The 27,183-nt window shown below is 37.9% G+C and overlaps 1 protein-coding gene across 1 annotated transcript in view; it reads right to left on the bottom strand.

The window, feature by feature from the left end:
• cps1 (carbamoyl-phosphate synthase 1, mitochondrial) overlaps window positions 1-27,183 on the bottom strand; it is a gene marked incomplete at its 5' end in the record, with an annotated part of 42,316 nt that overhangs the window by 13,251 nt on the left and 1,882 nt on the right. The window contains 23 exons of the mRNA XM_079428553.1: window positions 64-139; window positions 1,532-1,599; window positions 3,870-4,064; window positions 7,854-8,035; window positions 8,175-8,238; window positions 8,732-8,797; window positions 8,880-9,021; window positions 13,287-13,405; window positions 15,709-15,885; window positions 16,094-16,292; window positions 17,259-17,469; window positions 18,158-18,302; window positions 18,847-18,975; window positions 20,751-20,908; window positions 20,996-21,185; window positions 24,604-24,699; window positions 24,786-24,884; window positions 25,079-25,156; window positions 25,608-25,749; window positions 25,955-26,061; window positions 26,429-26,557; window positions 26,637-26,726; window positions 26,800-26,892. Of these exons, the coding sequence (XP_079284679.1) occupies window positions 64-139; window positions 1,532-1,599; window positions 3,870-4,064; window positions 7,854-8,035; window positions 8,175-8,238; window positions 8,732-8,797; window positions 8,880-9,021; window positions 13,287-13,405; window positions 15,709-15,885; window positions 16,094-16,292; window positions 17,259-17,469; window positions 18,158-18,302; window positions 18,847-18,975; window positions 20,751-20,908; window positions 20,996-21,185; window positions 24,604-24,699; window positions 24,786-24,884; window positions 25,079-25,156; window positions 25,608-25,749; window positions 25,955-26,061; window positions 26,429-26,557; window positions 26,637-26,726; window positions 26,800-26,892 (2,955 nt within the window). The remainder of the gene's footprint in view (window positions 1-63; window positions 140-1,531; window positions 1,600-3,869; window positions 4,065-7,853; window positions 8,036-8,174; window positions 8,239-8,731; window positions 8,798-8,879; window positions 9,022-13,286; window positions 13,406-15,708; window positions 15,886-16,093; window positions 16,293-17,258; window positions 17,470-18,157; window positions 18,303-18,846; window positions 18,976-20,750; window positions 20,909-20,995; window positions 21,186-24,603; window positions 24,700-24,785; window positions 24,885-25,078; window positions 25,157-25,607; window positions 25,750-25,954; window positions 26,062-26,428; window positions 26,558-26,636; window positions 26,727-26,799; window positions 26,893-27,183) is intronic.

Genomic DNA, 27,183 nt, shown 5'->3' with positions numbered 1-27,183 from the left:
TGGCAAAACCAACACGTTTCACATTAAGTTATTTATGCTGCAACCGGGCCAAATGGATCTCACCTGTGACACCTGCGTGGCTTCCTCAAGGAAACGTTTCATCTCATCTTCACCGTACACCACATTCATAGCTGAGCCACTGGAAACAGAAAGATTCTCATCGTTCATCACTCTGACATTTAAATGAGCCCATCAGGAGACAAAAACATGATTCGATGGTTGTAGAGTCAAACCTAACAGACAGGAAGATATGTAGAGTTGTGTAAATGAAGAAAGGAAGAGAGAAAAAGCAAACTAGAGAAATATATTTGGGTCAGCTGTTCCTCGAGGCGATCAGCACCGAATGTGCTTCATATAGAGAGAAAAAAATAATAATTTGTGTGATTTTAATGGCATCAGCCCTGCAGCTAACATTTGTGGCATAGCCAAACTGCACCTGATTAAATAATCATCCACATATATTGTCCAATATATGGACATGTCCATAGAACAATTGTGGGTTATGTGTGCGCACCTTTTTTTATTAAAGAAATCAATATTTTTATTAATCAAAAAAGTTCATGTTAAACTCTGGTTGCATGCCATAAAATATTACAGCAGGTGACCGCTGTTTAACTTTACACTATTGAACTGACACTCAGCAATATGTTTCACTAACACATCAAAATACAGTGAACACAGAGAGACAAGTGGGAAATATACTGAGACAGCCCTAAGCATCTCTTCAGTATGAACCATTCCACGGTCCAGATGAACTGGCAGTGTTTCTGTCAGGTTCAGTGTCGGAGCTGCAGTCCCTGAGAGTCTGAGCCTCAGGCACGGGTTTAGGAAATATAACAATGCCAAACCACAGAAACACAAAGCAGAACTCAAAACACGGGTCTCAACTGAGCAGCCAAGCGGTGGTCACACGGGGCAGTAAATATTCAAACGAATGAAAGTAGTAAAAAACACATTTCTCTTCTCGTGACAAATCAGCAGTTGACTGCTTTAAACTGACTGATGTCTACTTTCATTTGATTCAGGGCAGTCTACTTATGAATAAGGGAGAGCTATTAATGGAATCAAAAATTAAAACTTATGCATGTTGATTTTTTTTTGGTCCGAAACATTCACTTTGGCCTTTCCATACAATGCCAATTCATAGTAGCAGAAAGGGAGCATATTTATGTGAGCAAAAATTTATTTATAATTATTGTTGTTATTATTAATTCAAATAAATAATTCACTGAAAATTATACCCCACGGAGCTGTTAACTGATTTGTTGGATCAGAGTATCACTCTTCTGAGCTGATGTATTTGTTTTAAATACACCAATGATTCATTCACCAATCAAGACAATTTGTTCAGTAACTAATCCTATTGCAGTAGTTTTCAAACACTGGAGGGATAGATTATTAGTGAAATGTGATTACATTTTTGGCTTTTCATCCCACAATATTCTCTGCCAAAGAGATACAAAAGCATCACACGGGTAGTCAATTCCGTACTGTGCTTGTGTCCTGACTTCACTGTTCCCCTTGTACTCACCTCAGAACATAGGATGGCCGCAGGAGGCAAGGGTAGCCCACAGTAATGGCAAAAGAAACAGCATCTTCCTGAAAAAGACAAAGTTAGATATCTCTTTGCAATCAGCTGCACGGCATCACATAGTATGTGTTGCAGATGAGGTCAGGCTTCTTGTGCTCTTTTTTCCATTTGAATCCCAGACTGTGGGCAAAGGGCCAGACAATTACCGCTGACCACATCTATTCACCTTACTTTTAATGCTTCGTGAAGTAACTACTTCACAGAGAGAAAAACAATAAGATTGAACAACCCTGTATCAGAGCAAACTGTTATTAGCAAATGGAATTAGCTTTTGTCAAACATATTGGAGAAAATACTGTCTAACTAAAGATAAAATGCATCCATAAAAGCATTATATTGTACAAATCTAATATTAAAATTAACATCTAAGTATCCATTTGAGAGCTTACAGTATAGGGGTGGATCAACTAAAAAAATGACAAATTTCATCTGTACCTAACATACCTCTGGTTTCACAGACAAGGCCTGTTAACGTTAACGTTAAGTCTAGTCCCGGACTAATATGCATGTCTGGGCTGTTTTAACTGAAAGAAACTCGTACTGACTGATCTGTCAGTTCCATTGTTTTGTCTCAAAATGCACATCAGTTGTGTTTTTACATATAGAAAAGTTACTTAAAATGTCCTATTTGATTTATGGCCTAATCCTGTCTGTGAACCTGGGCCATAAAGTAGGGGTGTCAGTACCTGGAGGGCCACAGCCCTGCACAGTTTAGCAACTCTAATTAAACACACCTGATCCAGCTAATCAAGTCATTAAGGCTTAATTGAAAACATGGTATGTGTGTTGGACCAGGGTTGGAACTAAACTATGCAGGGCAGCGGCCCTCCAGGAACTGAGTTTGACACCCCTGCCATAGATATAAAAGTGCTGCAATGACGACACATTTTTGTAAGTCAACCGAGAAGTTAGCATCACCCCATTACCTTCAGTGAAAAGACATTCTACCAGTTCGATAATTGGAGTTAAAATAGTTTGCAAGAAATACAAGGAGGCTGTAAAAGCAGACTAATGAGTGGATATTTTAGTTTTTCTGTTTGGCATAATGATGTGTAATATCTCGACAACGTCCCAAATAGCCATTTGTTGGTATCTTTTTAAAAGCACATAAAAGCTTACTAAAAAATCTTATTTATTTTAATTTGTAGAATAAAATATTACATTTTTAGTTACCCACAGACCTTATTTTCAGCATTTAACCAAAACCCATTCTAAAAACCTATTGACTGAGAATTCTTTATGCAAATGCAAAAATACTAACTCGTTTTTGAGTTTTAGGACTCATTACAACAGCACTCTATTGAAAGCTTTAAAAGATTTGGAATACACTGCATGTGATGCCTGGACTACTTTTATGGTGCTTTTTTTTATTTCTTGTAGATTACATGGAAAACAGGAGTGCAGGTTTGGAACGACACAACGATGACAATGCTGAATTAATTTTCTTTTTTTTTTTTGGTTAACTGTCTCTTTTTAACATAGCAGGAAATGCTGTGTGACATCAGGAAGCAACCGTATCCTCTCTCCTCACCTTTCCTTAGCACTGGCCTTCTAGCCAGAAACAGCAAAGTGAACGAACCACAGAATCCCAAAAGATTCTGCTGATCTCTACTGCCTTTCTGGCTTGTTTCAACAACAGTGAGACCATTAAAATGCTGGATGTACCCTCAGCAGCGAGACAGAGACCAGCGGAGGGTGAGTGGGCAGCGCCGTGGGGCAGAATGCCCTGTTTCTCCCCCCTTCATCACACCGACTTCAGCTCTTCGCTTCCATAGCCCGTGGCAAGAAGGCTGGATGTATCTAACGGACGAGCGAGCATGCTTCCAGTCAACATGTTTCAGCACTTCTAATGTTTGCTGTTTGAAAGCACTCTGACACCTCTGGAGTATTGGGGTGAATGCAGCATTTGTTGGAAAAAAGCAACTATATTGGAAAAACGTCTGCATAGGCGATCGCGAGAGGGCGATTTCTTAAAAGCCTAGAACGAATGGAGCAATAAATGATTAATTAAACAAGAAAATGCAAAAGTAAAGCGGGTGGTGTTCACGATTATTGCAAAATCACATCTATATTACTCAACTGACCCAAAACAACAAACTCTAGCAAATCCTGTCCCTTTTATACTCGAACATGATATGAATCATCAAGATAGCGGCGTACAGAATAATTTAGTGGTTCAATTAAAAGCATTTAAAATTAAAAACAAGTATCAACACCCCTTTCATCTCTCCTGAAACAAACCAAAGATGAAGTGTGTTTGAAGAGAAACTGGCCTTACTAGTGAGCTGAGAGCCCTCCACGGGGCCTGGCCTACACCCAGATCATCCAGTATGGAGGAGAATACAGATCTCTCTTCTGCACGATCGATCTGAAGAGGACTGGTTCCCAGAATCTTCACCCCGTTCAGGTGCAGGGGCATGGCCAGGTTATTGGGGATCTGCCCACCCACAGATACTATACAGCCGGTGCAGCCCTGTGGAGGGATGGAAAGTCTCTGAAGCCTTAGTCTTGTATAAAACACTTCTGACTATCGCCATGAATTCTGATCCACACTGTAATGTATTCTGGTCAAGAACAGCCCACATAAATGGAAATAAATGTCTGACTGGAATGTTAAGTGACCATGCAGTGAATAATAAAGAGGCACATACAGAAAAGAGAAAAAAACAATTCAAATAAAGGTTTTTGTGAGAAACTAAACTGTGTAAAACTACATAAAATATATGTAATAAACCCTGATAAGAGAAATATGTATAGTTTTTTTTTTTTTGAAAGATGTCAACTTGTGCACATCAAGGTTGCATTTATTTGATCATAATTGCAGTAAAAATATATTAGACTTCTCTAAAATACACATTTTTGTTTTTGCTTTAGAAATCATTCTAATATACTAATTAGGTGCTGAAGAAACATTTCTAATTATTATTACAATTGACAACAGTTGTGCAGCTTCATTTCTTCCCAGGATTCTTTGATACAAGTTCAAATGAACAGAATCTGTTTGAAACTGATTTTTTATTGTAACAATGTAAGTGTCTATACTGTCACTTTCCAGCAGTTTAATGCATCCTAGATGAATTAAAATATTCATTTGGTAACAAAAACACCTTACTGACATCAAACTTTTGAATAGTAGTGTGGTTCCCATTAACATGGTGCAAACGAGACCCACCTTAGTCTTTGCAACACAAAGGCATTCATCCACCAGTGAAAATTACATTTGAATGAAAATGAAATCTGCATTTAGAAAATCTTACAGGTCAAATAATAAACAGTTTTTACTTATTTGAAAATGCACATCCTGTCCTGTTTTACAAACTGTGCGACTAAATTTAGACCGAGTCTAAATTGTCTGTAATAATCTACACCATGACAAAATTAATGTCAATAGGCATTCATTATAATAGTCCTATAAAACTCAATTATTCCTTTCAGTAAACATACATACCAGATGACAAGTGCTTTTTATAATTACACAACTCTGCAATTTCACATGTGACTGATTGTCTCCGTCCATGACCAAAAGACTACAAATAGTGCTACTTGTGAATTCAATAAAGCTTGCTTCATCCTCTAATACGACAGAAAATTAGTTTTAAGCAAAGACGGTTTTAATTGGAGTGCTGTTTTGACAGAAATGACTATAATCATTTCTCATTCATTGCATGAATTCCCAATGATTTTCTGTTCCACTCTTTATAGGCATTGCTCAATCTAGACTCTCATCCGCTGATGTTGTCTTCCTCTCTTTCTCTGTTTTAAAGATGAGCTGTGGTCCCAGGAGATGACCCTGGGACATGACATGGCATTATTTTACGCTCTGAGAGCGGTCATATACCTTCTGATCCCATTCATCACATTCCGATGGCAATCACATGCATGCGCACTTCACCATTCACATACGGTTCCCTCCAGGTTTATCAGAGCACGCTAACGTGATGGTAATAAACCGCTACACAGCACCTGGGAATTTATTACAACATCTGAGCATAACAACAAACACTTGATCAACCCATGCTTTAATCACCACTTTAACTAGCTTATAATGTGTCTGAATGGAAAAGTCAATGGCTGTTAGAGAGGTCAGGTTTTTGCATCATCAGTGAAGACTTTAGTGGCTCTATCTCTATAAAGGGAATAGAAATGAGCTCACCACGCACTGCTTAGATGCTTAGAGGCATTTCCTGGTTAGTCTCTGGAGATAATGGCATCTAGGTCTGAAGCTGCATAAAAACAGCATTTATTCTCTCTACAGAGAACATTCTCAGAATATAAATTTGAATCTTTTCACCCAGAGGTTGTTAAGTGATGTTATATGATTCTGTAGCAGTGTGATTTCAACTTTAACTATTTTTTTAATTGCCAAAATCCCAGTGAAGAACTGCTCTTCACATAATACTGAAGAATGACCAATCATAGAAGTTTGTGTTACCGTGGAAACAGAAACTGCAGCAAAATAACTCGGCAGCGACTGCTCATTCGCAGAAAACTTTTCAAATGACAAATACAGGGCTTCTGAGCATGTATTATATATAAAAATATTGCAAATAAATCGCAAATGTACAAATCACGATATGAATTTAATTTAATTTATTAAATATAATTTCAATGTATTTTACACACCTACAGCATTGTATTGCATTTCTTATTATTTAACAAGTTATCACATATCACATTTTTCTTCATTATCAGGCAGCCCTAAAAATGGTTATAGTGTTAATAACTTAAAACCATTGATAGTATACTGTACTATGTATTGTATTGTATTTTTGAATCTGCATGCTGTAACATACCAGCAAACATACCTATTTATGGCAGGAATAATACAGAATAGTAGTACAATATTCTGAACATAGCACATCTATTTTTCTGGTTTTCAAAAACTTTTAACGCTTAGAATCAAATGCTGTAATGTCGTGATTCCTTTAGAAATGCTTTTGGAGAAAAAGAATAATTTCAAGAGGCAATGCAGATGAAAACGCGTGCCATCACTGTTGTGCTTGAATATCACTTTTTCCAAATGTGATGAGATTTTAAAATACCAATCCAGGCATTAAAGAATTCATATGCAGTGGAAACACATGATGCTGTTTGTATAGCACTGGCTGCATAAACAGTCTAACACTGGTGGCAGCAGCAGTGGAGTTAGTCCTGCTGTGATATTCATATTAAGACCAGTCGGCTCTTGTCTACAGTCACACATTGCTGAACATCAAAGAAGAAAATGAGGAATTGCTCGCATTCTACAGACTGTCTGCTGCCGGTTTTATAAAGGACACTGCTACTTCACTTTCAACAGTGAAAAAAAGAACACATTAACTCTTATATACTTTCAGACACAAGATAACAGGGGAGACTGGAACATTGTATTAAGCAGGTTATTTCATATGAGGCAGGGAACAAAATGAGAGAAAATCTATTTCCACAGCTCAAAAATGGTAGCAGGCAGCCTGATAATATCAGGAAATTTTTTTGGGATGCAAGTGTGGTGAACAAAAACAGGTTTAGTATAACGTCAATGCATATGCTTCCTATAATGCCTATACTTTTATTGGAACATACTATTTTCCCTACAATAATGTCAAAATATTTAACTACATAAATAACTGTCCACCAAACCAGTGTTACTGTTAACCATTTAAAAAATTATTACATAATAGAAACTACTACTAAAAATGATAAAACGCACAAATTACAATCAAAACTACAATAAAAATGAAAACTGAAAATATGAAAAAAATTTAATAAATACTTGTATTGCAAATAAGTAGTTCTGAGGTCAAACTAAAGATATACTGAAGTAATTTGATTGTGCTAAAGTGGAGCTATTGCGAGTATACTTTACGGTTTTCTCATAGTATACAATCAAAATTAAAAAAAAAAAATCCAACTGACTTCCCTCCATCTACAGTATTCCTTTATGAAAAATAGATTTTTAAACAATACAATGGTGTCACAAACCGGGCTTTGTCAAGCTGTGCAAGCTAGAACACGTCTTGACAAAGTTTACTTTTCAAGATGTTTTTTTAAATGCCAGCAAACGACGCATTACAAATAATTACATGTACTGGTAATAATAAATCACAATATACTAATTTAGCCTTGCTCAACCAATCAGATTTTAGATCAAGAACTCTCCACTTTCTAATACAATTTTCAGAAATGGGACCATACCATAATGTCCTTGTCAAATATGAAACTGAAAGTAACCTTTCAGTTATTTAAAGGCACCAGGTGCACAGGCTGAACTTTAACCTCTCACCTCCTGCTGTGTGATGTCCAGGATACGCTCCAGGGTTAACTCCTCAAAGTACAGACGGTCACACTCATCAAAGTCCGTACTGACCGTCTCTGGGTTATGGTTCACCACCACTGTACGCTTGCCCATCTGTCTAAGGGCACGGATGCTTGACACCGCACACCAGTCAAACTCCACACTGCTGCCTGTGGGGGAGTAGAGTGAAACGCTGCCCTGACCCACTCTTGCACTAATTACTCATTAAAACTAATGAAGATAATACATGAACGGGTAGGTGAAATGAAAATCAGATGATGATTAGGTAACAAAAAGATTTGAACTCACCAATGTGATACGGACCACAACCCACAATCATGATACCATGATCCTTAAAATCCAAGTCATGCTCCTGTTTAGAAGGACAAACCAAAAGTGGGTTCATTGTAAAATTTTATTTTATGTCAAGTCATGTCACGAGTGCCAACTTCTGCAATGAATTTCAAAATTGTATTTAAGATTTTATTTACAGATTTTTTTTGTTTTGTTTTATTTTAATGTATACCACAAGCTCCAATTATCTCAATTAATTTTATTTTATCCTGTTTCCTTTTCAGAATTTAGGATTAATTATTTTATTTTTTTTAATATTATTTTTCCCCTTTCAACTTACATATTTATTAAATCCACCTTATTTATTTTCTGTATTGTGCATTTATTTACTCTAATGGTTTAGCAATACTGTAAATGTTAATAATCATGCTAATAAAGCTTTCCCTCAGTTTCTCTTGTGTACTAAAATTGTCCAGAAAACACTGTGGAAAAGTCTAAACAGGGAACTAGACAAAGTGCCCAATGCCTCAACCATCAAAGACCCTACATAAAGGTTGGACAGAGTGGTTTACCTGACCATGGTAAGTGCAATACAAATAATTGGTGGCTGCAGGGTATTCAGCAGCAAGTGTATCAATCTGAAAGTAAGCACAAGAAACACTTATCATGAACCAAAGGTCATTTTAATCATAAACAGATATTCTAGCAATGGGTTCAAACCTGTTTGACCCAAGGTCTGATGTTCTTGTTGAGTCTGAGCACCCGAGCTTCTCCCTCGGAGATGTTCAGAGCCTGGCCAACCTGTCGGTCTGAGAAACCATCCATCTTTGCCTTCAGAAGCAGATCTCTCGGCACTGTGGCGCTGAGGGCGGAAAATGGATTAAGAAATTCCTCAAGAAATACAGTATGTGCTGATCCTAAAAATTAGCAGAATATGAATTTATTTCTCTGAACTGCTTGGTTACATGCCGTTTTCTAAGCTGTTTTTTTATTTTTATTTATTTTATTTTTTTTGGTAAATACATGCAAAATCATTAGAGGAAAAATGTTTTTAAGATAAATAGCAAACCGTGGACCTTTGATCATCAGAGAGTTCATGCTTCAGTGTACATGGAAGGAAAGAAAATCTAAAAAAAAAAAAAAATCTTTGCTAAAAATGCTTAATATTTATTTTTAAATCAATACAACATTTGAACAAAGATCAAAAAGAACTGGAATCAAAACTTGTGGATTTTTCTTCCTTGACATTCATCTTTTCGAAGCTCTGTATGAACATAAAACAATTCAGGTGATTAAAACTCTTTGATCTATTTTCATGTAAAAATAGCTCTAAAAACTTCTCAAAATAGGTATACAGCAAGTCCTCAGTATATGTACTGGTCCGGGTTTAAATCTGGCCATTTTTTATTAAAGTAAAGAGCATTAAAACCAGCAGGAGTGTGAGACAGTAGAGTGTCAGTCGCAATGGACAGAGACAACCAGTCCTCACTATCCCATGCACCAAATGTGAGACTTCACTCCATACTGTGCTTAAAGAGGTCAGCGCTCACCTGAAAGTAGTCCATTGGTTAAATATCAGAGTTGTAACTGAAAACCTGAATGTTCAATCTTAGATTGTTGAGTCCTTAGCTACAGAACAAACTCGCGCTCAGGTTATGCTCTAGACCAGGGGTAGGCAATGTCGGTCCTGGAGTGCCGCAGTCCTGTAGAGTTTAGCTCCAACCCTAATCAAACACACCTGAACAAGCTAATCAAAATGTGCATACTATCCACTCTATCTGTCCTAAATAGTACTGAAAATTACTAATATCACATAGAATTTAGGATGGATAGTATGCGCATTGGGACGCTCTGGCTACAGGCAGGTGAGTTTTTTTCAGGGTTGGAGCTAAACTCTGCAGGACATCGGCAATACAGGACCCACGTTGTCTACTCCTGCACTAGATCAGTGGTTTTCAAACCCTGGGTCTCGGATAGGTCGCGAGACTTAAAAAATGGGTCGCCAGGATCATTTAAGGAAAACGTATGTATGTAACCAAGTTCAAGACTCAGGAAAGAAGCAACTATATAAACAACAAAACGAAAGTAACCGGCAGCTGCCTCAATCAAATGTGTATTTGTGTTTGCGCTCTGTTTTTGCAACGTTGTACATTGTAGTAAATCAGAGACACATCTGTTGATTTCTATAACACAATGGCCAATCAGAGGCGTTTTAGGGAGTCAGAATCCACTCACCGCTCAGAACACGAGTGTTCTTGTTCAGTTCAGAGTTCTGGAAGCTCGCGACGCAAATCCTCTGGTTATAATGAACAAAGTGCAGAGGTGATGTAAATAAGAGATTAATTGTGCCGCATTGACAGATTCAATGATTGTAGCGGGATTTTCTGAGATCGTGATAAACTAAAATTGAAAATTGAAACTGAGAAAATCACCTTTAAAGTTGTCCAAATGAAGTTCTTAGCAATGCATGTTACTAATCAAAAATTAAGTTTGGATATATTCACGGTAGTAAACTTACAAAATGTCTTCATGGAACATGATCTTTACTTAATGTCCTAATGATTTTTGGCATAAAAGAAAAATCTATAAATTTGACTCAAACAGTGTATTTTTGGCTATTGCTACAAATATACCCCAGCAACTTAAAACTGGTTTTGTGGTCCAGGGTCACATACATACATACATACATACATACATATATATATATATATATATATATATATATATATGGGTCAGGTCAATTTAAAAAGAAAAAAATAGGGTCGCTCTTAAAAAAAGTTTGAAAACCACTGCTCTAGACCAGGGGCACTCAAGTTCAGAAGCCAAGCAGGCTGCATTTAAACCACTTAAGATGTGAAGGGCCTTGTCCTTGTCCCGCGCAGATATATACAGTATATATTTATTTCATCCCAAGTACACAATACATGTATGGCCACATGAACTTTAAGAATCATATACTTTTTTTGTTTGTTTGTTTGTTTGTTTAGATAAATCACTCAGAGGGGTTTGACCAAATGATTAGACAAACAATTTTTTTTTGGGGGGGGGGGTTTATAAATCATCCGATTCCTAGCCATTTCTAGAAAAATCTGATTGGCTGATAACTTTTAATCCAGGTGTGAAAAGAATTAATATCTAGCGCAAGAGTACGGAGAGATGTGCGAGTGCACACACACACTTGAGCGAGAGCAATGACACGTTTTAAGTGTTTTAAGTGCATCCGGTTTTGTGCAGAGCAAAGGAAATCGCACTCGCTCATTATATTAATCTACATTCACGCTACAAAAATGCGCTCTCGACATTTGGCAGTAAAATAACGCCATATACTCTGAGCAAGTGCTTTATCAGAATATGGCTTAAGTGAATCTGAGAAGTAGGCAAAGTACTAGAAATTGGTTGTCAGGAACAACCAGTCAATTATACACTTCAGTGATCATTAAACAAAAATATATGACCTTATGCATAAGTTACACAATGATTATGCATGAAATTTTGTTCTGTCATGACAACTCTCAGAGGGATTGCATGGTAATGTACATGACAATGTTAATGTATTTGATCTTGGAAGAATGGATCTGCTACGCTGCTGCTGTGAGCATGTAAGAAATACTGCTGCTGCAAATATACATGAATTAACCCCCTATAGCATACAGTACATGAATCACCTCGTAGCAGATCTATACAGGTGGAGGGTTTCTGAAGCACGCTGCGAAATTGCTACAACAAGCATTAGTCATTTTCATATATTTGAATGTTGAGCAGAGAGCTCATTGGCTACCAATACAGGAGAGTACCAATCAGCTGTGCCGTGTGATAATTATGTCATTAGGTCAGATTGAGTTAGACCGGAATGCGCCATCTAGAGTTTCATGCCAGAACTCTATATATATTTATAGAACCATTAAAATATCTTGCATTGCAGCATTATTTTTATTACAACTAAACCTAGTTTTTATGCCAAATTCTAAATTATAATGCATCCAGACATTTTAATTTTTTTGTAATCCAGTTATTTTTAATGTTTTTCAAGGAATACACTGAATACTTATCACATTAGCAATTTAATAATTAATTTGTTTCACAGTAATCTAATAAATCTAAGCATAGGGCTGGGCGATAAAACGATAACGATATGTATCGCGATAGACACGTGAACGATATCAATAAAAAATGTGTTCGATAAAACGTTCGATATTTTTTATTCTTCGTCGGAAGAAAACAAAGGCTGCAAAGCAAGTTTGGTTGCATTAACAAAGGCACTCACTCTCTGGTAACCTAGCAACGTAGGGAGTGACACGCTAACAGCCAATCATGTAACAGTATCATGTTTGGTTGCGCCATATCGTTGTCTCGTGTCTAAGTGCGCACGCGCGGCTGAGAGTGCACGTCTGCAGCCAGACCCTATTGGCTGGTCTGCTGGATTCCTCTTCATAAGCAGAAAATGAGTGCCGCAGCGAGCGAGGAAATTGTAAATAAAAGAGAAAGTCAGCTCCCAGTATGGCGGTTTTTGGATATTATAAGTCTGACCGTAGTCAGACCAAATGTCGTCTGCAAATTATGCAAGACCGTCGTCCCCGCCAAGACTGGTAATACCACGAACTTGATGTACCACCTTAAAAAAAAATATCAATAATTATCGATATCGACCGATATGAAACACTGATATCGTGATACAGTTTTCAGCCATATCGCCCAGCCCTATCTAAGCATTACACTAATCCAATGACTTCAGAATTACAGTAATGAAATTTGTTAGTTATTTTATGTTATATAATTGCTTTAATGTGATGCAATGAAAAAAAATGAAATGAAAAAAGTAAATAAAATAAGCTTAATTTTCAACAAGCAAAATATTCATTATTCATTTCCACTGATTTTGACAATGATCGGGATATGATCTTGACAAGTAATATGATATTCACCCTCTTGTACTTTAATACATACAAGTTCACTCTGACTATCACCAATAATAATGCATTCAAAAAAGAATACAGAAAAAAGTGGTGATTAACCTTTTTAATTTTGCTGGCGTGTACTTAGTTTATCAAAGTTTGATGGTAAAGTGGTGTGCAGTTCTGTCTATTAATATCAGTTATGAGTGTCTGAATGTAATAGTTACTCACTCACCTGTTATACTGACCCAGGAGCTGCTCCATCGCAGTAATGTGCTTCAGTTTGTGCAGGAACCACTTGTCTATGGCAGTGAGGTTATGGATCTGATCAATGGTCACACCACTGTGAAGGGCCTTGAGAAACAAAACAATCAACATAATGCCTCAAATTAGCATACGATACTATAAATATCATGAACATAAACAGGCTTTTCTAATAAATGATTGTGATCTACAAGAAATTGTTGGGTCATTGTTAAATGAGAAATAATGGCTCTTGATTGTTGGCTGTTTGCCTGTGGTGTCCTTTGAATACAGAGCAGAGCCCAATGAGCTGTAACTGGATGTTGCCGTAGCGCTGTGGGGGGACAAGGCATCGGACCAATCAGGACACAGCACTTAATAGCCTGTCTGCTTAATAGGAGGCATAACCTGCTCTGAATGAAATGCTGTGCCTGGAGACTAACATCAAACTCCAGTACTACAAGCGAGACCAACCTTGAGAGTTATTGATGTCTCATGTCTTGATAGGATTTGCCCTATTATTCCTTAATAAATCCAACATCAACGTGTTCATTTGACACTCACATGAGACTTTTTTTGGGGATGAAAAGTAGGCTGTTTTCTCTTTAGGCAGACAGGTAATTTAAAATTTTAATGCCCAGGAGATACAGAGGGGTCTTGTATCAACCTGAAGGGGTTTATTTTACTATAATGGCCAACTGACTGTACACTCTACACTTAAGTAGTCTTAAAAAACTAAAATATTTTATCACAAAATTCTGTGACTATTCTGTGACTGACCAATCGGAATCAAGGATTTCGTAAAACAATTATTTAAAATTAAGGTTTACATGATCTTATACCCCCAAAGGATATTTACCCTACCTTTTGTACCGAATTACTATCTCCTAAAGTAGTTTTGCCATTTTATTTGTCTCAGGAATCAACTCTGATCAATATATCATAGTTAATTGCATTACATTTTTCAATTTAGTAAACTTTTTTATAGTACTTTAAAGTTGTATCTAGATCATTTTAGCTAAAACAGGACACAGGATTGTATTACAAAATTAATCAATTATATAAACTACCTTTCAAAAGTGTACCTTCAGTAAGTTTTTTTAATGTTTCTGAGTATTCTTAATGTCTCACAGTTTTAAAATCCTAACCGATTATGAAATCTGGTCATAAAGAGAATTTTAGCAGATTATCTTCCCTCAAATCTTAAACATGCAAACACTACAAGATTTGCAAAATCATGGTGCATCACACACTACAGGATATTAATAAGATTATCAGAGGGAGCGCCTCACATGATCTCACGCACCAGATTTCAGTAATGTTTACATACAGTCATGGCCAAAAACATCGCCACCCTTGGTAAATATGATCATAGAAGACTGAAAATTAATCTGCATTGTTAAAAAAATTCCAAACAATCTCAACTTTCATTGGATAATAAGAATTTAAAATGGGGGGAAATATCATTATGAAATAAATGTTTTTCTCTAATACACATTGGCCACAATTAACAGAGAACAGAATTTATAGATATTTTTACAGTAATTTTGATCAGGTTAATGCGTCCGTGCTGCATAAAAGATAAAAGTACTAATTTCTTTAAAAATAAATAAAACATACTGACCCCAAACTTCTATATGGTAGAGTATATACACCAGGGGTGCCCAAACTCGGTCCTGGAGGGCCAGTGTCCTGCAGAGTTTAGATCCAACCCCAATTAGACACACCTGAACCAGCTAATCATGCTCTTACTAGGCATACTAGAAACTTCCCTGCAGGTGTGTTGAGGCAAGTTGGAGCTAAACTCTGCAGGACACCGGCCCTCCAGGAGTGGGTGTTATATTGGCTGTTATATTGCTTCGAACACAATCAGAATCTATCATCTAGACTCCAAGGGGCTGTTTACACCTGGTCACTTCATGCGTTTTTTCTGATTGGATAGCCATCCGATCGTGAAAAGACCAGGTGTAAATGCCCTCCGAAACGCTAATGGAACAAGCATCACCGCGGATGAGTAGCTGAGTATCTCTTCAGCAAGCCGACACGCAAACTGCCGCGAATGAAACTGAAAGTAAGTCGCAGACGCTCAACACACAATTCATTAAAAGTAGTGAGACTAACCTATCTTTCCAGTGCTGATGCCGCGCTCTCTCCTGTTGCGGTCTCTGATATTGAAATTAGCTTATAATAAATAAAATGCAGTGCATATCTATTGCTTTCATTGACGTGAACTCCGTTAAATTTGCATATAGCGCGGGAATTGAAGAACGGATTTATATCCATTTTGCGAAGACACATTTACTGTATGTGGCCAAGTGGAAAGACACTGTAGATATCCAATCAGAGAAAACGCATGAAGTGACCAGGTGTAAACGGGCCCTAATGCACTTTTCTTAATGCTCTGGGTCACACACCTGGGCGAGGGAGAAGATACGAGTACTTGAAGGCAGGGAGAGCTCTCGCTGAAGGTCTCTCTGTTCTGCCCATGCTCTTTTCAGAGGCAGACACGGTACAAAGCCGTCCACTGAGGGGTGGCACATCCGCAAAGCCTTCTGGATGCTCTCCTCAAAGGTTCGGCCAACTGCCATGACCTGTGAGGGGAGGAAAATTAGAGGATGGAGACAGAAGTCTTTCTATTTCTGTAAATCAACAGCACTGAATTAACTGTGATACAAAATAAAATACAATTTTAAACTTAAATAAAATTGCCAACGAAGAATCAAAATCATAATTTGGTCTTGGATTAGTTTTAATCTGTGTTAGAAAGTGGCAGTGTTCGGTCGCCATGGCAACTCGCACCTCTCCAACACTCTTCATGGCACTGCCGATCTCCCGAGACATCCCGTGGAAGCGGTCCAGATCCCAGCGAGGTATTTTGGTGACAATATAATCCAAACTGGGCTCAAAACAGGCCGTGGTCTGCTCCGACACTACGTTCTTTATGTCCGGCAGTGGGATGCCCAGTGCTAGTTTAGCAGCTACAAATGCTAGCGGATACCTAGTGAGAAAGAGTCAGAAAGTAGAGTAACGTTTTCTACAATAATAATACAATAATAACTGCATCTTATATTCATTAAAATCAATTAAAAAAATTCATTAAAATCTTTTAAATATCTCAACTGTTTCTCCTAGACAGCAATGACATTTCATGAAGAGCAAACTGTGACTTTTGTGATTTCATTTCACTTGTGTTGAGTTTCAGAAAGATTTCAACAGTGTCTCAAACTCTGTTCCAGTTTGTCAAAATACCAAAAATGCCATACATTTCTAAGACCATGTATCTAAGCTATGACTATTATTAAGCTATTATTTATTTATAACCTCTATTTGCTTACAGTATGTCAACCATTATCTCATTTGTGACTACATGTATTTCTAATAAATAATTAACAGCTGTTAAAAAGAAAGTAAAAAATTAAATGAACTAAATTAATAGTCTTAATTAAATTTACTTAAATTTTCCTCTTGAGATTTAGTAAAGACTAATAAACCTGCCCTCAGTACGGTTTAAAGAACAATGCTTTCCAAAAAAAAACCTCCATAATGATTTTTAGGGGAGAAAAAAACTGCTCCACAAGGTATTAAAACTATTTTTGCCTCTTCACACTGATCTTTTTATAAGACAACAAAATCTGTTCTGTTTATTCCACACAATTTGTTTGTCTTCTTACAGAGTGTGTGGCATCAATGCTTTCAAAGGATATAGATTCATTTCACACTGAACAGAGAGAGTGGTGGGTGGGTGTTTTTTAGAGTCTGGCTCTCAACATACACTTTGGCTGCAGTCAGTTCTCAATATTTTGGTGATGAAAAACACAAAACCAGCGACAGTGTGAAACAGACACCTTTAGCCGATCACAGAGAAACGTCTGTTTTGCAGGTAAAGCTCTAACCAAGCCAAAGAATTATGCACCCATAATGCTTGCATGCCTATATACAGTACTTTGACATATTATGATCTCACCCTGTGGCTTTGGACGCCAGTGCTGAGCTTCTGGAGAGGCGGGCATTCACCTCAATGATACAGTACTCCAGAGAGGACGGATTCAGGGCATACTGGATATTGCACTCTCCCACAATGCCCAGATGACGTACTACTTTAATAGCGGTCTCTCTCAACATGTGGTACTCTTCATTGGACAGAGTCTGGCTGGGTGCAACCACGATGGAGTCACCTTTGGGATGAACAGAAAGGGCTATTAACTGAAGCTCTTGAGGATATAACAATGCATGTCCTCTTTCGACGTAACTGGTGTTTAAATTCACATGGCTTTATAGGTTATGAATATAGATGTGTGTATGCAGGGATCAATGTCAAAGACGATGAAAAGGAGATGAAAATCTAGTTTATCATGCTTGTACCACATTCTTAAAAATATAATTTTTGATTTCATTTAAAAAATAAAGAGTGAGTATCTATTCTCTCCACCATCTCTTATGTAATCAGCCTGGTTACATTAGCCCTGTTTTGGACTAATTGCTTGAATGGATTCGCTTGCTAGATCACTGGACAGAAAACTTTCCTGGAGTTTAAAATGATCTGATTGCAAACAGAGAAGCGAAATCGGGAAAAAGGTTTAGAATAGAAATTGTGTTTCAGTAATTTTGCGTTAATTGCGTTAAATTATTTTAACCCATTAAGGGTTTTGAATTATTCACATGCGTTAACGTTGACAGCCCTAATATACACATATATATATATATATATATATATATATATATATATATATATATATATATATATATATATACCCACATTTATATTTATAATTAAAATTAAAACAAAAATAAAACTAACAAAACAATGAGCATAACATCACTAACCTGCAAGCAAGATTGTGTTCTACATAGACAGTATGGTACCTGTATGGATGCCCAGAGGGTCAAAGTTCTCTATATTGCAGACAGTGACACAGTTATCAGCAACATCTCTAACCACCTCATATTCCACTTCCTTCCAGCCCAGCAGGGACTTTTCCACCAGGATCTGGCTGCTCATGGCCAGGGCCTGTAACAGAACAGACCAAGGGTGAATGGACTTAACACACTTTCATCATGCCAATCCATGGCGAAAGCAGCCATATCATCTTCTTGAGATAAAAGAGTGTGCTATGAACACATACCATAGCTTTCAGAACTCAGCTTCAGACCCAGTGAAAAAAAGAGCATTTATTGAGACTTTAAGCTACAAAAATGCAGGTTTTTTGTTGGATGAAGCAGTTAAAAATTCTATTGGCCCCGACAGCCGACAAGTAAGTTAAAAATGTATTTTAGTGACTTAAAAGCATTTATATAAGGTGAAAAACAATGTCCATTACAAAACAATAGTTAAAAATATTTGGCACAAAAAATATTTTTAGTGTATATATATTTAAATATTTAAGTATATCTCAAACATTAAACAACCTTTAATAAAACTCTCTTTGTTCTGGAACAAACATTAAGCTTTCTTACCCTTTACCTGATCATAAAGCAGACAGCTTTTAAATTCAGAGCAACAGCATTAATGGAATGAATTAACATCACGTTATTTCATGTTTTACAGTGCTTACCTTGCGAGCAGTGTCCTCTAGCTTCTCTTTATTAGCACACAGGCCTGAGCCAAGGCCACCCAGGGCATAAGCTGATCTCAACATGACAGGATAGCCAATCTCATCTGCTGCCTTCAAGGCATCTGCCACCTTCAAGACAAAAACAGTCATCAGTACATAATCAACAACAAATATCTATTCAAACTAGTGTTGTCAAAAATATCGAAATTTCGATAAATATCGATACTGAAATATCTGAACGGTACCAAAATTAATTTCCCGAAGTATCGATACACCGATACACACAAGGCGCGTGGACAAGCACCACACCTGACCGCACTCGTCTCCTTCGCTCTGGTTAAATAGCAAAAGTGAAGTGAATAGAAAGATGACTGCTCTGGTTGTTAAAGAACACAGCAGGAGCGCTATCTGTAGGATCTATGATCTCCGCGATGCAGAGAACGCGCACGGAATCCAGTCATAAAAACGGAATTTACAGTTTAAAGCGGAATGTCACGGAATTTGTCAAAGTGTGGATGAATTAATCAAAAGTAGGTCATTACACAAATCAAATCGCGATATGGACTAGTATCTGTAAATATTAAGATGCAAAAGTCGATTTAAATATGAATCCTGCATGTTCTGCGCGTCTCTGTGTGAATGTGCTGCACGTGCGGTTGTGTTTACTAATGTGGCGCTCGTGGTGATTTCAGCTCTGCCGTCTCAATGAGGACATTAATACATCAACAATATCTCCAGAACTGATCTGAAAGGCACTTTACGAGCATTTTACCATTTAATTTGAGTAAAACTAGCATCACATCATACACACACAGAACTTTAAAAGTATTCACGGCAACCCGTCAAAATAAAAGTTCGGTTTAACTTAGCCTATTAAAGACCGTGTGCCAGAAATAGGCTATATTACTATTATTTAGTAGAATGTACATAATACTACTACTTACTACTACTGAAAAGAAATAATCACAAAATATTTTTATTTTAATAGTAAATCCCCTTCATTTGCCAAAAATGTAAATGTTTAATTTTCATTAATTCAAATATAAATTAATTAAAATAGTTTTATGCCTTCATCTGATATCCTGTAAAATTTAAATACACAACACAGAATTTCTGAGGGGAAAACACATTTCATAAGGCTACTGTAAGAATAAATAAAAATTGTTTGTATGCATTCAAATAATAGACATGCTAAAACACAGAATTTGGTAACAATAAAACATAAGGTGAGAAAAAAATAAAACATTTCATACGGCCCTAAACGTGTCATTTTTGTTACACTTTTAATAAATTAAATGTTAAATTGTATAATTTTCATGATTTTAATTAATTAGACATGCTTTTAGATTAATAGCATTTAATTTGACCATTAAAAAAAAAGAGTCCAGAAAAATTCAAAAGGAAAAAAACGCAATCCAGAAAAATTAAAATGGAAAAAATTGAATGTAGAAAAAAATAAAACGGAATTTGGGGAAAAATAAAACGGATTTCATAGGGCCCTATATCTGGAAATATTTTGGTTATGAAGCAAATGAGAATATCAACAAATAGAACTTTGGATTTTAATTAGTACATGTATTAGTAAACGTTAGTTTCAATTAACATTTAACTAAGATTAATAAAAGATTCATAAATAAATCAACAAATGCAGTACCTCAAGACATTTTTTTGTTCATGTAAAATATACCGCATGTTCTCGACTTGTTACATTTATCTTTAAATTAAAAAAATTACCCCCTTAATATTGTGGCAGTTTTTTTTCTCCATGGTATCGAATATCTATATTTTTCAAGGTATTGTATCAAAGTTAGAAATTCCAGTATCGTGACAACACTAATTCAAACAGTGTCCAAATGTTTCGTTTCTACAATGAAAGGTTTTCATTTTGCAAATGTTCATCTCACTGTTTTAACAGCAATACTGGGAGCAATCTTTTCGTTGATCTCCATTAGTTTCTCTGAAAAGAGCTGCCGGTCCTCAGTGGCCATGATGGACTTCACAGGTGTGCCCAAAACTTGCACTCCATACTTCTGCAGGACGCCACTCTGAAAGAGCTCCACCCCTGACACAATGGACAGGAACATAATGCACCATCAATCGAGCCTTTCAGTGTTGGTGATTTTGGTAAAGTTTGATGATGAATGCTCACCGCAGTTGAGAGCCGTCTGTCCTCCCATGGAGAGCAGGATGCCGTCAGGTCGCTCTACTTTGATCACCTCCGTTACAAACTCAGGAGTGATGGGAAGGAAGTACACAGAGTCTGCCTGCTTGGTGCCAACCTCGTTAGTCTGTACTGAGGCAATATTGGGGTTAATCAGCACAGTTTGTAGGTTTTCCTCCTGTAGACAGAAACAAGAAATAAGAAATACTGCTGTGAGCGAGAACACCTGTACTGTGGCTTCAAGTAGGTCAGTGGTTCTCAAACTGTGGTACACAATACAATTCGGGAAAATGTACAACTCTTTTCTGGAAAATGTTACAATTACAAATATATATAGTCAATATTGATATAGTCATCAAACCAATACACAAACAGATACAAGTGTGGCCGGAAGGGTCGTCAGAGGCACTTCAAGACTGTTTTGACACCACTGACTGGAATATGTTTAAACAGGCTGCCACATACAACAACACTACAGACCTCCAAGAGTACTCCGAGACTGTCACTGCCTACATCACCAAGTGCATTGATGATGTAACAGTCACAAAGCCCATCACTGTCAGGGCCAACCAGAAGCCGTGGATGACAGGGGAGGTCTACAGACTTCTGAAGGCTCGGAACGCTGCCTTTAGAGCTGGAGATGAGGAGGGCCTGAAGACAGCTAGGGCCAACCTTTCCCGCGGCATCAGAGAGGCCAAGAGACAGTACTCCAGGAGGATAGCTCATCGTTTCAGCGACAGCAGAGACACTCGGAGCCTGTGGCAGGGGATACAGACCATTACGGACTACATGCCCCCACCACAGACCTGTGACAGCACCATCCCCCTGCTGAACGAGCTGAACGCCTTCTTTGCTTGCTTTGAGGCACAAAACAGCACCACTGCACAGAAGAGTACACCTCCTCCCGGCGACCAGTTGATGACGCTGTCCCCGGACAGTGTGAGGAGATCCCTCAGCAGGATCAATGCACGCAAAGCTCCGGGTCCTGATAACATTCCTGGGCGTGTACTGAGAGACTGTGCAGTGGAACTCACTGATGTCTTCACAGACATTTTCAACATCTCGCTAAATCAGGCCGTTGTTCCCACATGCTTCAAAGCTACCACCATCATTCCAGTCCCGAAGAAGTTATCTTCATCCTGCTTCAATGACTACCGTCCAATCACACTTACTCCTATCCTCATGAAGTGCTTTGAACGGCTAGTCATGCACCACATCAAGTCTGCCCACCCCTCCCTGGACCCCTTCCAGTTTGCATATAGGTCCAACCGCTCGACCGATGATGCCATCGCCACTACCCTCCACCCAGCCCTCACACATCTGGACAAAAAAGACTCATATGTCAGGATGCTGTTCATAGACTTCAGTTCAGCATTCAACACAATCATCCCCCAACAGCTCACTCACAAACTGGTCCAGCTGGGGCTCAACACCTCTCTGTGCAACTGGCTGTTGGACTTCCTGACCGGGAGACCTCAAGCAGTACGGGTCGGCACTAACACATCCAGCACCATCACACTGAACACTGGGGCCCCCCAAGGATGTGTGCTGAGCCCCCTCCTCTTCACTCTGCTGACCCACGACTGCACACCGTCACACAACTCCAACCTTTTCATTACGTTTGCGGGTGACACGTCTGTGGTGGGTCTCATTAGCAACAGAGATGAGACAAACTACAGGAGCGAGGTGAGCCGCCTGGCCGGGTGGTGCAGTGACAACTCATCTCTCTCTGAATGTGGAGAAGACGAAGGAGGTTGTTGTTGACTTCAGGAGAGTACACACTCAGCATGCCCCTCTGACCATCAACGGTGCGACTGTGGAGAGAGTGAGCAGCACCAAGTTCATGGGTGTGCACATCACAGAGGACCTCTCCTGGACTAAAAACACTGTAGCACTGGCCAAGAAAGCACAGCAGCGTCTCTACTTCCTCCGCAAACTTAGAAGAGCCAGAGCCCCGGCCCCCATCATGTGCACCTTCTACAGAGGCACCATCAAGAGCATCCTAACTAGCTGCATCACTGTGTGGTATGGCACTTGCAACACATCCTGCCGCAAGTCACTTCAACGCATACATAGTGAGAGCAGCTGAGAAGATCGTTGGTGTCTCTCTCCCCTCCCTCCAGGACATCTACAGCACCCGTCTCACCCGCAAAGCCCTCCGCATTGCAGGTGATCCCACCCACCCGACACACAGCTTCTTCAGTCTGCTGCCATCAGGGAGGAGACTGCGGAGTCTCCAGGCGAGGACCAGCAGACTGAAGGGCTGTCAGGAAGCTGAATTCCCTCCCGTCCTTGCCCCCTCTCCCCTCTTTTACCCCATGCAACACTGAACACTGATACTGCGACCCCCCCCCCCTCCAGTTTTGTTTTATTTAACTGGTTTGCACTCTATCTGCCATGTGCCTTATGCCACTTTATCCATCTCTCTCTTTATTTTTCTACAATGTCCTCATTTGTATATAGTTGTATGTACATATGTTTAAACTGTATTTATCTGTATTAGAACGTCTACTGTCAGTGTTTAATGTTTACTGTATGCACCAAGGGTCTGAGAGTAATGCAATTTCAATTCTCTGTATGTATGTGCTGTACATGTGGAAGAATTGACAATAAAGCAGACTTGACTTGACTTGACTATATATAAATAAATAATAATCAAACAATCTTAAAAATATTTGAAAAAGTAAACTATATATACAGTACATATAATGAACACACACATTGATGTTGATTTGATGATTTAACTAAATTTAATTGAATTAAAGCCAAAATAAAATTACTATATAATTAAATTACACAAATAATAAAATAAAATTTGGAAATTTTGCCTGGGCAACTATTTTAAATCTTTAATTACTAAAACTGCTAAAACAAAAACAAAAATGTTAGTAATAAAAATAAATTGAAGCTAAAAACAAAATGTAATAAAAAATGACAAAAGCTAAAACTGAAAGTAAAAATAAAATGAAAACTGAAAATATAAAAATACATTAAAAAAATTACTAAATACTTTATTAGTATATAAATAATACTAAAATAACACTTACAGAAACTAAAAAAAAAAGACCAAAAAAAGCAAGAAAAAAATAATATATATATATTTTTTTTAAATTGCAAAAGAGAGATTTCAGAGATTTTCAAAATTGATAAAAACAAAATATGGCATTATGTGTATGTTACAAACAAGCCTTAAGGTTGCCCTGCTATTGTGTTTTGGATGCTGGCGTGCTAGTGTCCTAACTAGCATAACACGCAAGACATCCTTTGTTAACTAGCTTCATCACACAAGTATTTTTGCTGATGAACAATGCATCTACATATAGCACAGCAGCAACAAACTAGCATTAACTAGCATACTATACACACCATCTTGAATCTGTATAGAAATTTATGCTAAGGCCTAAATGGTTTTTGTCAACAAAATGTGCTCAAAAACACTATATTTGCTTCTAATGGTTAAAAAACAAATTCAGGGCAAGAATGTCTGTGGAAAGGTGGTACTTGGATGATCTGATTTGATCAAAGGTGGTACGAGGAGGACTGAGCTAGGTTATTGAAAAGAGGCACAACTTGCAGAGATAAACAAATCTTCTCACCTTCATAGCTTTGACAGCCTGGGATCCCGAGTAATCAAACTCTCCTGCCTGACCAATGGATAGGCCTCCAGATCCCAGCACCAGCACTTTGGACACCTGGGAAAAACAACAAAGAAGTACCTGTATCTGTACTCAACACCATGCAGACAGAACTTCCAACTTATGTAGTTTGTCTCCCCCACCTGGATTCTCTGAGGAACAGCAGGTTTCTTTGGCATCACAGATGCAATGCTCCCCTCCTTCCCATTCCTCATCAGAGAGATGAAAGCATCAAACAGGAACTATAAAAGATAATTGAAGAAAGTGCTCAAGTACACTGGTTGGTTTTTAATTAAATAATCAGCACCCTGCTGTGTAGGGCAGCCATGTATGAATCCCTACAGAGGATTGAACACAACATGATCAAGAGAGAACATTCAGCCATGAAAAACAAAAGGATCAGACTCTTCACGATCCTCTGACAGTGCTGTGGTACCTCTGTGTCTGTGGGTCCTCCTTTGGCCTCGGGGTGGAACTGAGCTGTGAACACTGGCTTGGTATTATGCATTATGCCCTGAAAGAGAAGAAGAGAAAACAGTGTTAGGCTTTAACCCAGATTCCACTAAAAACAAAACAAAGGTTTTTACAAATATAAATCTTTTCTAAACAGCCTAATAGTTAATTAGGAATAACCATCAAACCAATGTATGTTACTTTAACAGCAAAATGCATTGCTGAAAAACCTTCCAGGCTCTTGCAATTAATTTTTGACCAGGCAATCACAGTTCAAGCAAAAGTTCACCCAACAATGAAAAACTTTTCATTACTTGTGAAAGTAAGTCGTTTAAAAAAATAAAATTGAGCCTGACAGTCCCCATTACTGACATTATAGAAAAGCCAACCCAAAAATCCACATTTTCACTCATATTCCATGGAAGAGACAGGTTTGGACTACATACAGGTTTGGAACAACACGAGGGTGGTTAAATAATGAAAAATTAAATAATGAAAAATTTAATCCAGACCTCATTGGTTCCATCATTTGCATTGATGAAAAGAGGACTCCAGCCTGGAGGAAGGGACTCGCTGTCTATGCCATACCCATGATTCTGAGCTGTGATGAAAGCTTGGCCTGTCATCATATTCACAACTGGCTGGTTTTGGCCTCTGTACAAAATGAGAACAAATTATTTTATTAGTCACAAAGGTGATTAATGACAAAACTTAGGACACAAATGACAAAAGTAAAGTTTTCTCTTCTTCTGCCAGAATAATTTTGCATTGTATTTCATTCCCAGACCCACATTTGACATATAATCAGTAAATTATGGTCTATTTAACATGAAATATGTAGTATAATAATAATTTGTACCTGTTTCCCATTGATAGTTTATAAGACTGTGCACCAGCTGCCAGAGCTGTGATTTGATTCCCCATACAAATACCAAACACTGGCTGAGGACGATCACTTTCCAGCACCTGACGGTCATTATGATGGCAAGATGAATGATAAACATAGAGTGACAATTTATTGATCTTCATCCATATTAGTTAGTGTGGCTGAATTTAATATTTTTTCATTAGTTTTCACGCAGTTTAAATAATAGTCAGTGTCAACTGTTGTTCGAAACCCACTTTACTTCTTTAAAACGAAATTCTTCCAAGAAAAAGCACATTTTAAAAAATTGACCAATTATGTCTCAATTTACCAGTTACCGGTTACCAGTATCGCTCAATTGATGTCAGCAGTAAATGTCATTTCAGATGAAAGATGTTTTCTTTTTTTGAAATAACATGCACAGATGAATTGTTCAACATAAAGACAATGCTATCTTTCATTGTGTACCTTGCGGACATTTTGAATCAGGGTCTTTGCCAGTGAAGGATCTCCTGGACCGTTGGAGATGAAGAGACCGTCGTACTCCAAACTCATCAGGTCTTGGTCCCATGGCACTAAATGCACTTCTGCCCCACGCTAGGATATAAAAATGAAAAGTCTTGAAATATTGCCTGTTGCTTCCACATCTTTCTAGGATGAGACCACAATTCCTTACCTTGACAAGTAGTCTTATAATGTTGTTCTTGATTCCACAATCAACAGCAACCACTTTGATAGGATTGCCTTTCCCAAACACTTGAATATCCTTAAAGCAGGAAAAGTCATGGTCAACATTTAAAATGCAATGCACAGCAAACCAAAAAACGTATGCTGGTTACCTTGGTTGAGACCTCAGCTACGAGATTTCGCTGGTTTGGGTCTGCGATCTCCACTGGCTGTCCATCAAACTCAATCTTCCCCAAAACGGTACCCTTATTTGAAAAAATGCGGATACGCGTTTTGTGGCAGATTTTTCTGATAAGGCCGAAATGAGCTTGAATTGCCATTTTTGATCGTACAGATAAGAGCAATACACCATTCGAATCTGTAAGGGGTCTACTTTTATTTATATACACTCATAATTACAACTAAACTTTGTGCTTTTGAAGAATAAAGAAAACAAACAGGGTGCGTTCTCTGCCTTCTCCGTCTCCACGAACTGCTTTTAGAAATGCGTCACTAAAATGAACTGTAACTCAGCAAATACAAAATGCATACTTCAA

The sequence above is a fragment of the Barbus barbus genome, assembly GCF_936440315.1.
Source record: "Barbus barbus genome assembly, chromosome: 11".
NCBI lineage: Eukaryota > Metazoa > Chordata > Actinopteri > Cypriniformes > Cyprinidae > Barbus > Barbus barbus.
Note: the sequence above shows the minus strand (reverse complement) of the source record. Positions and strands in the feature narration are given on the sequence as shown.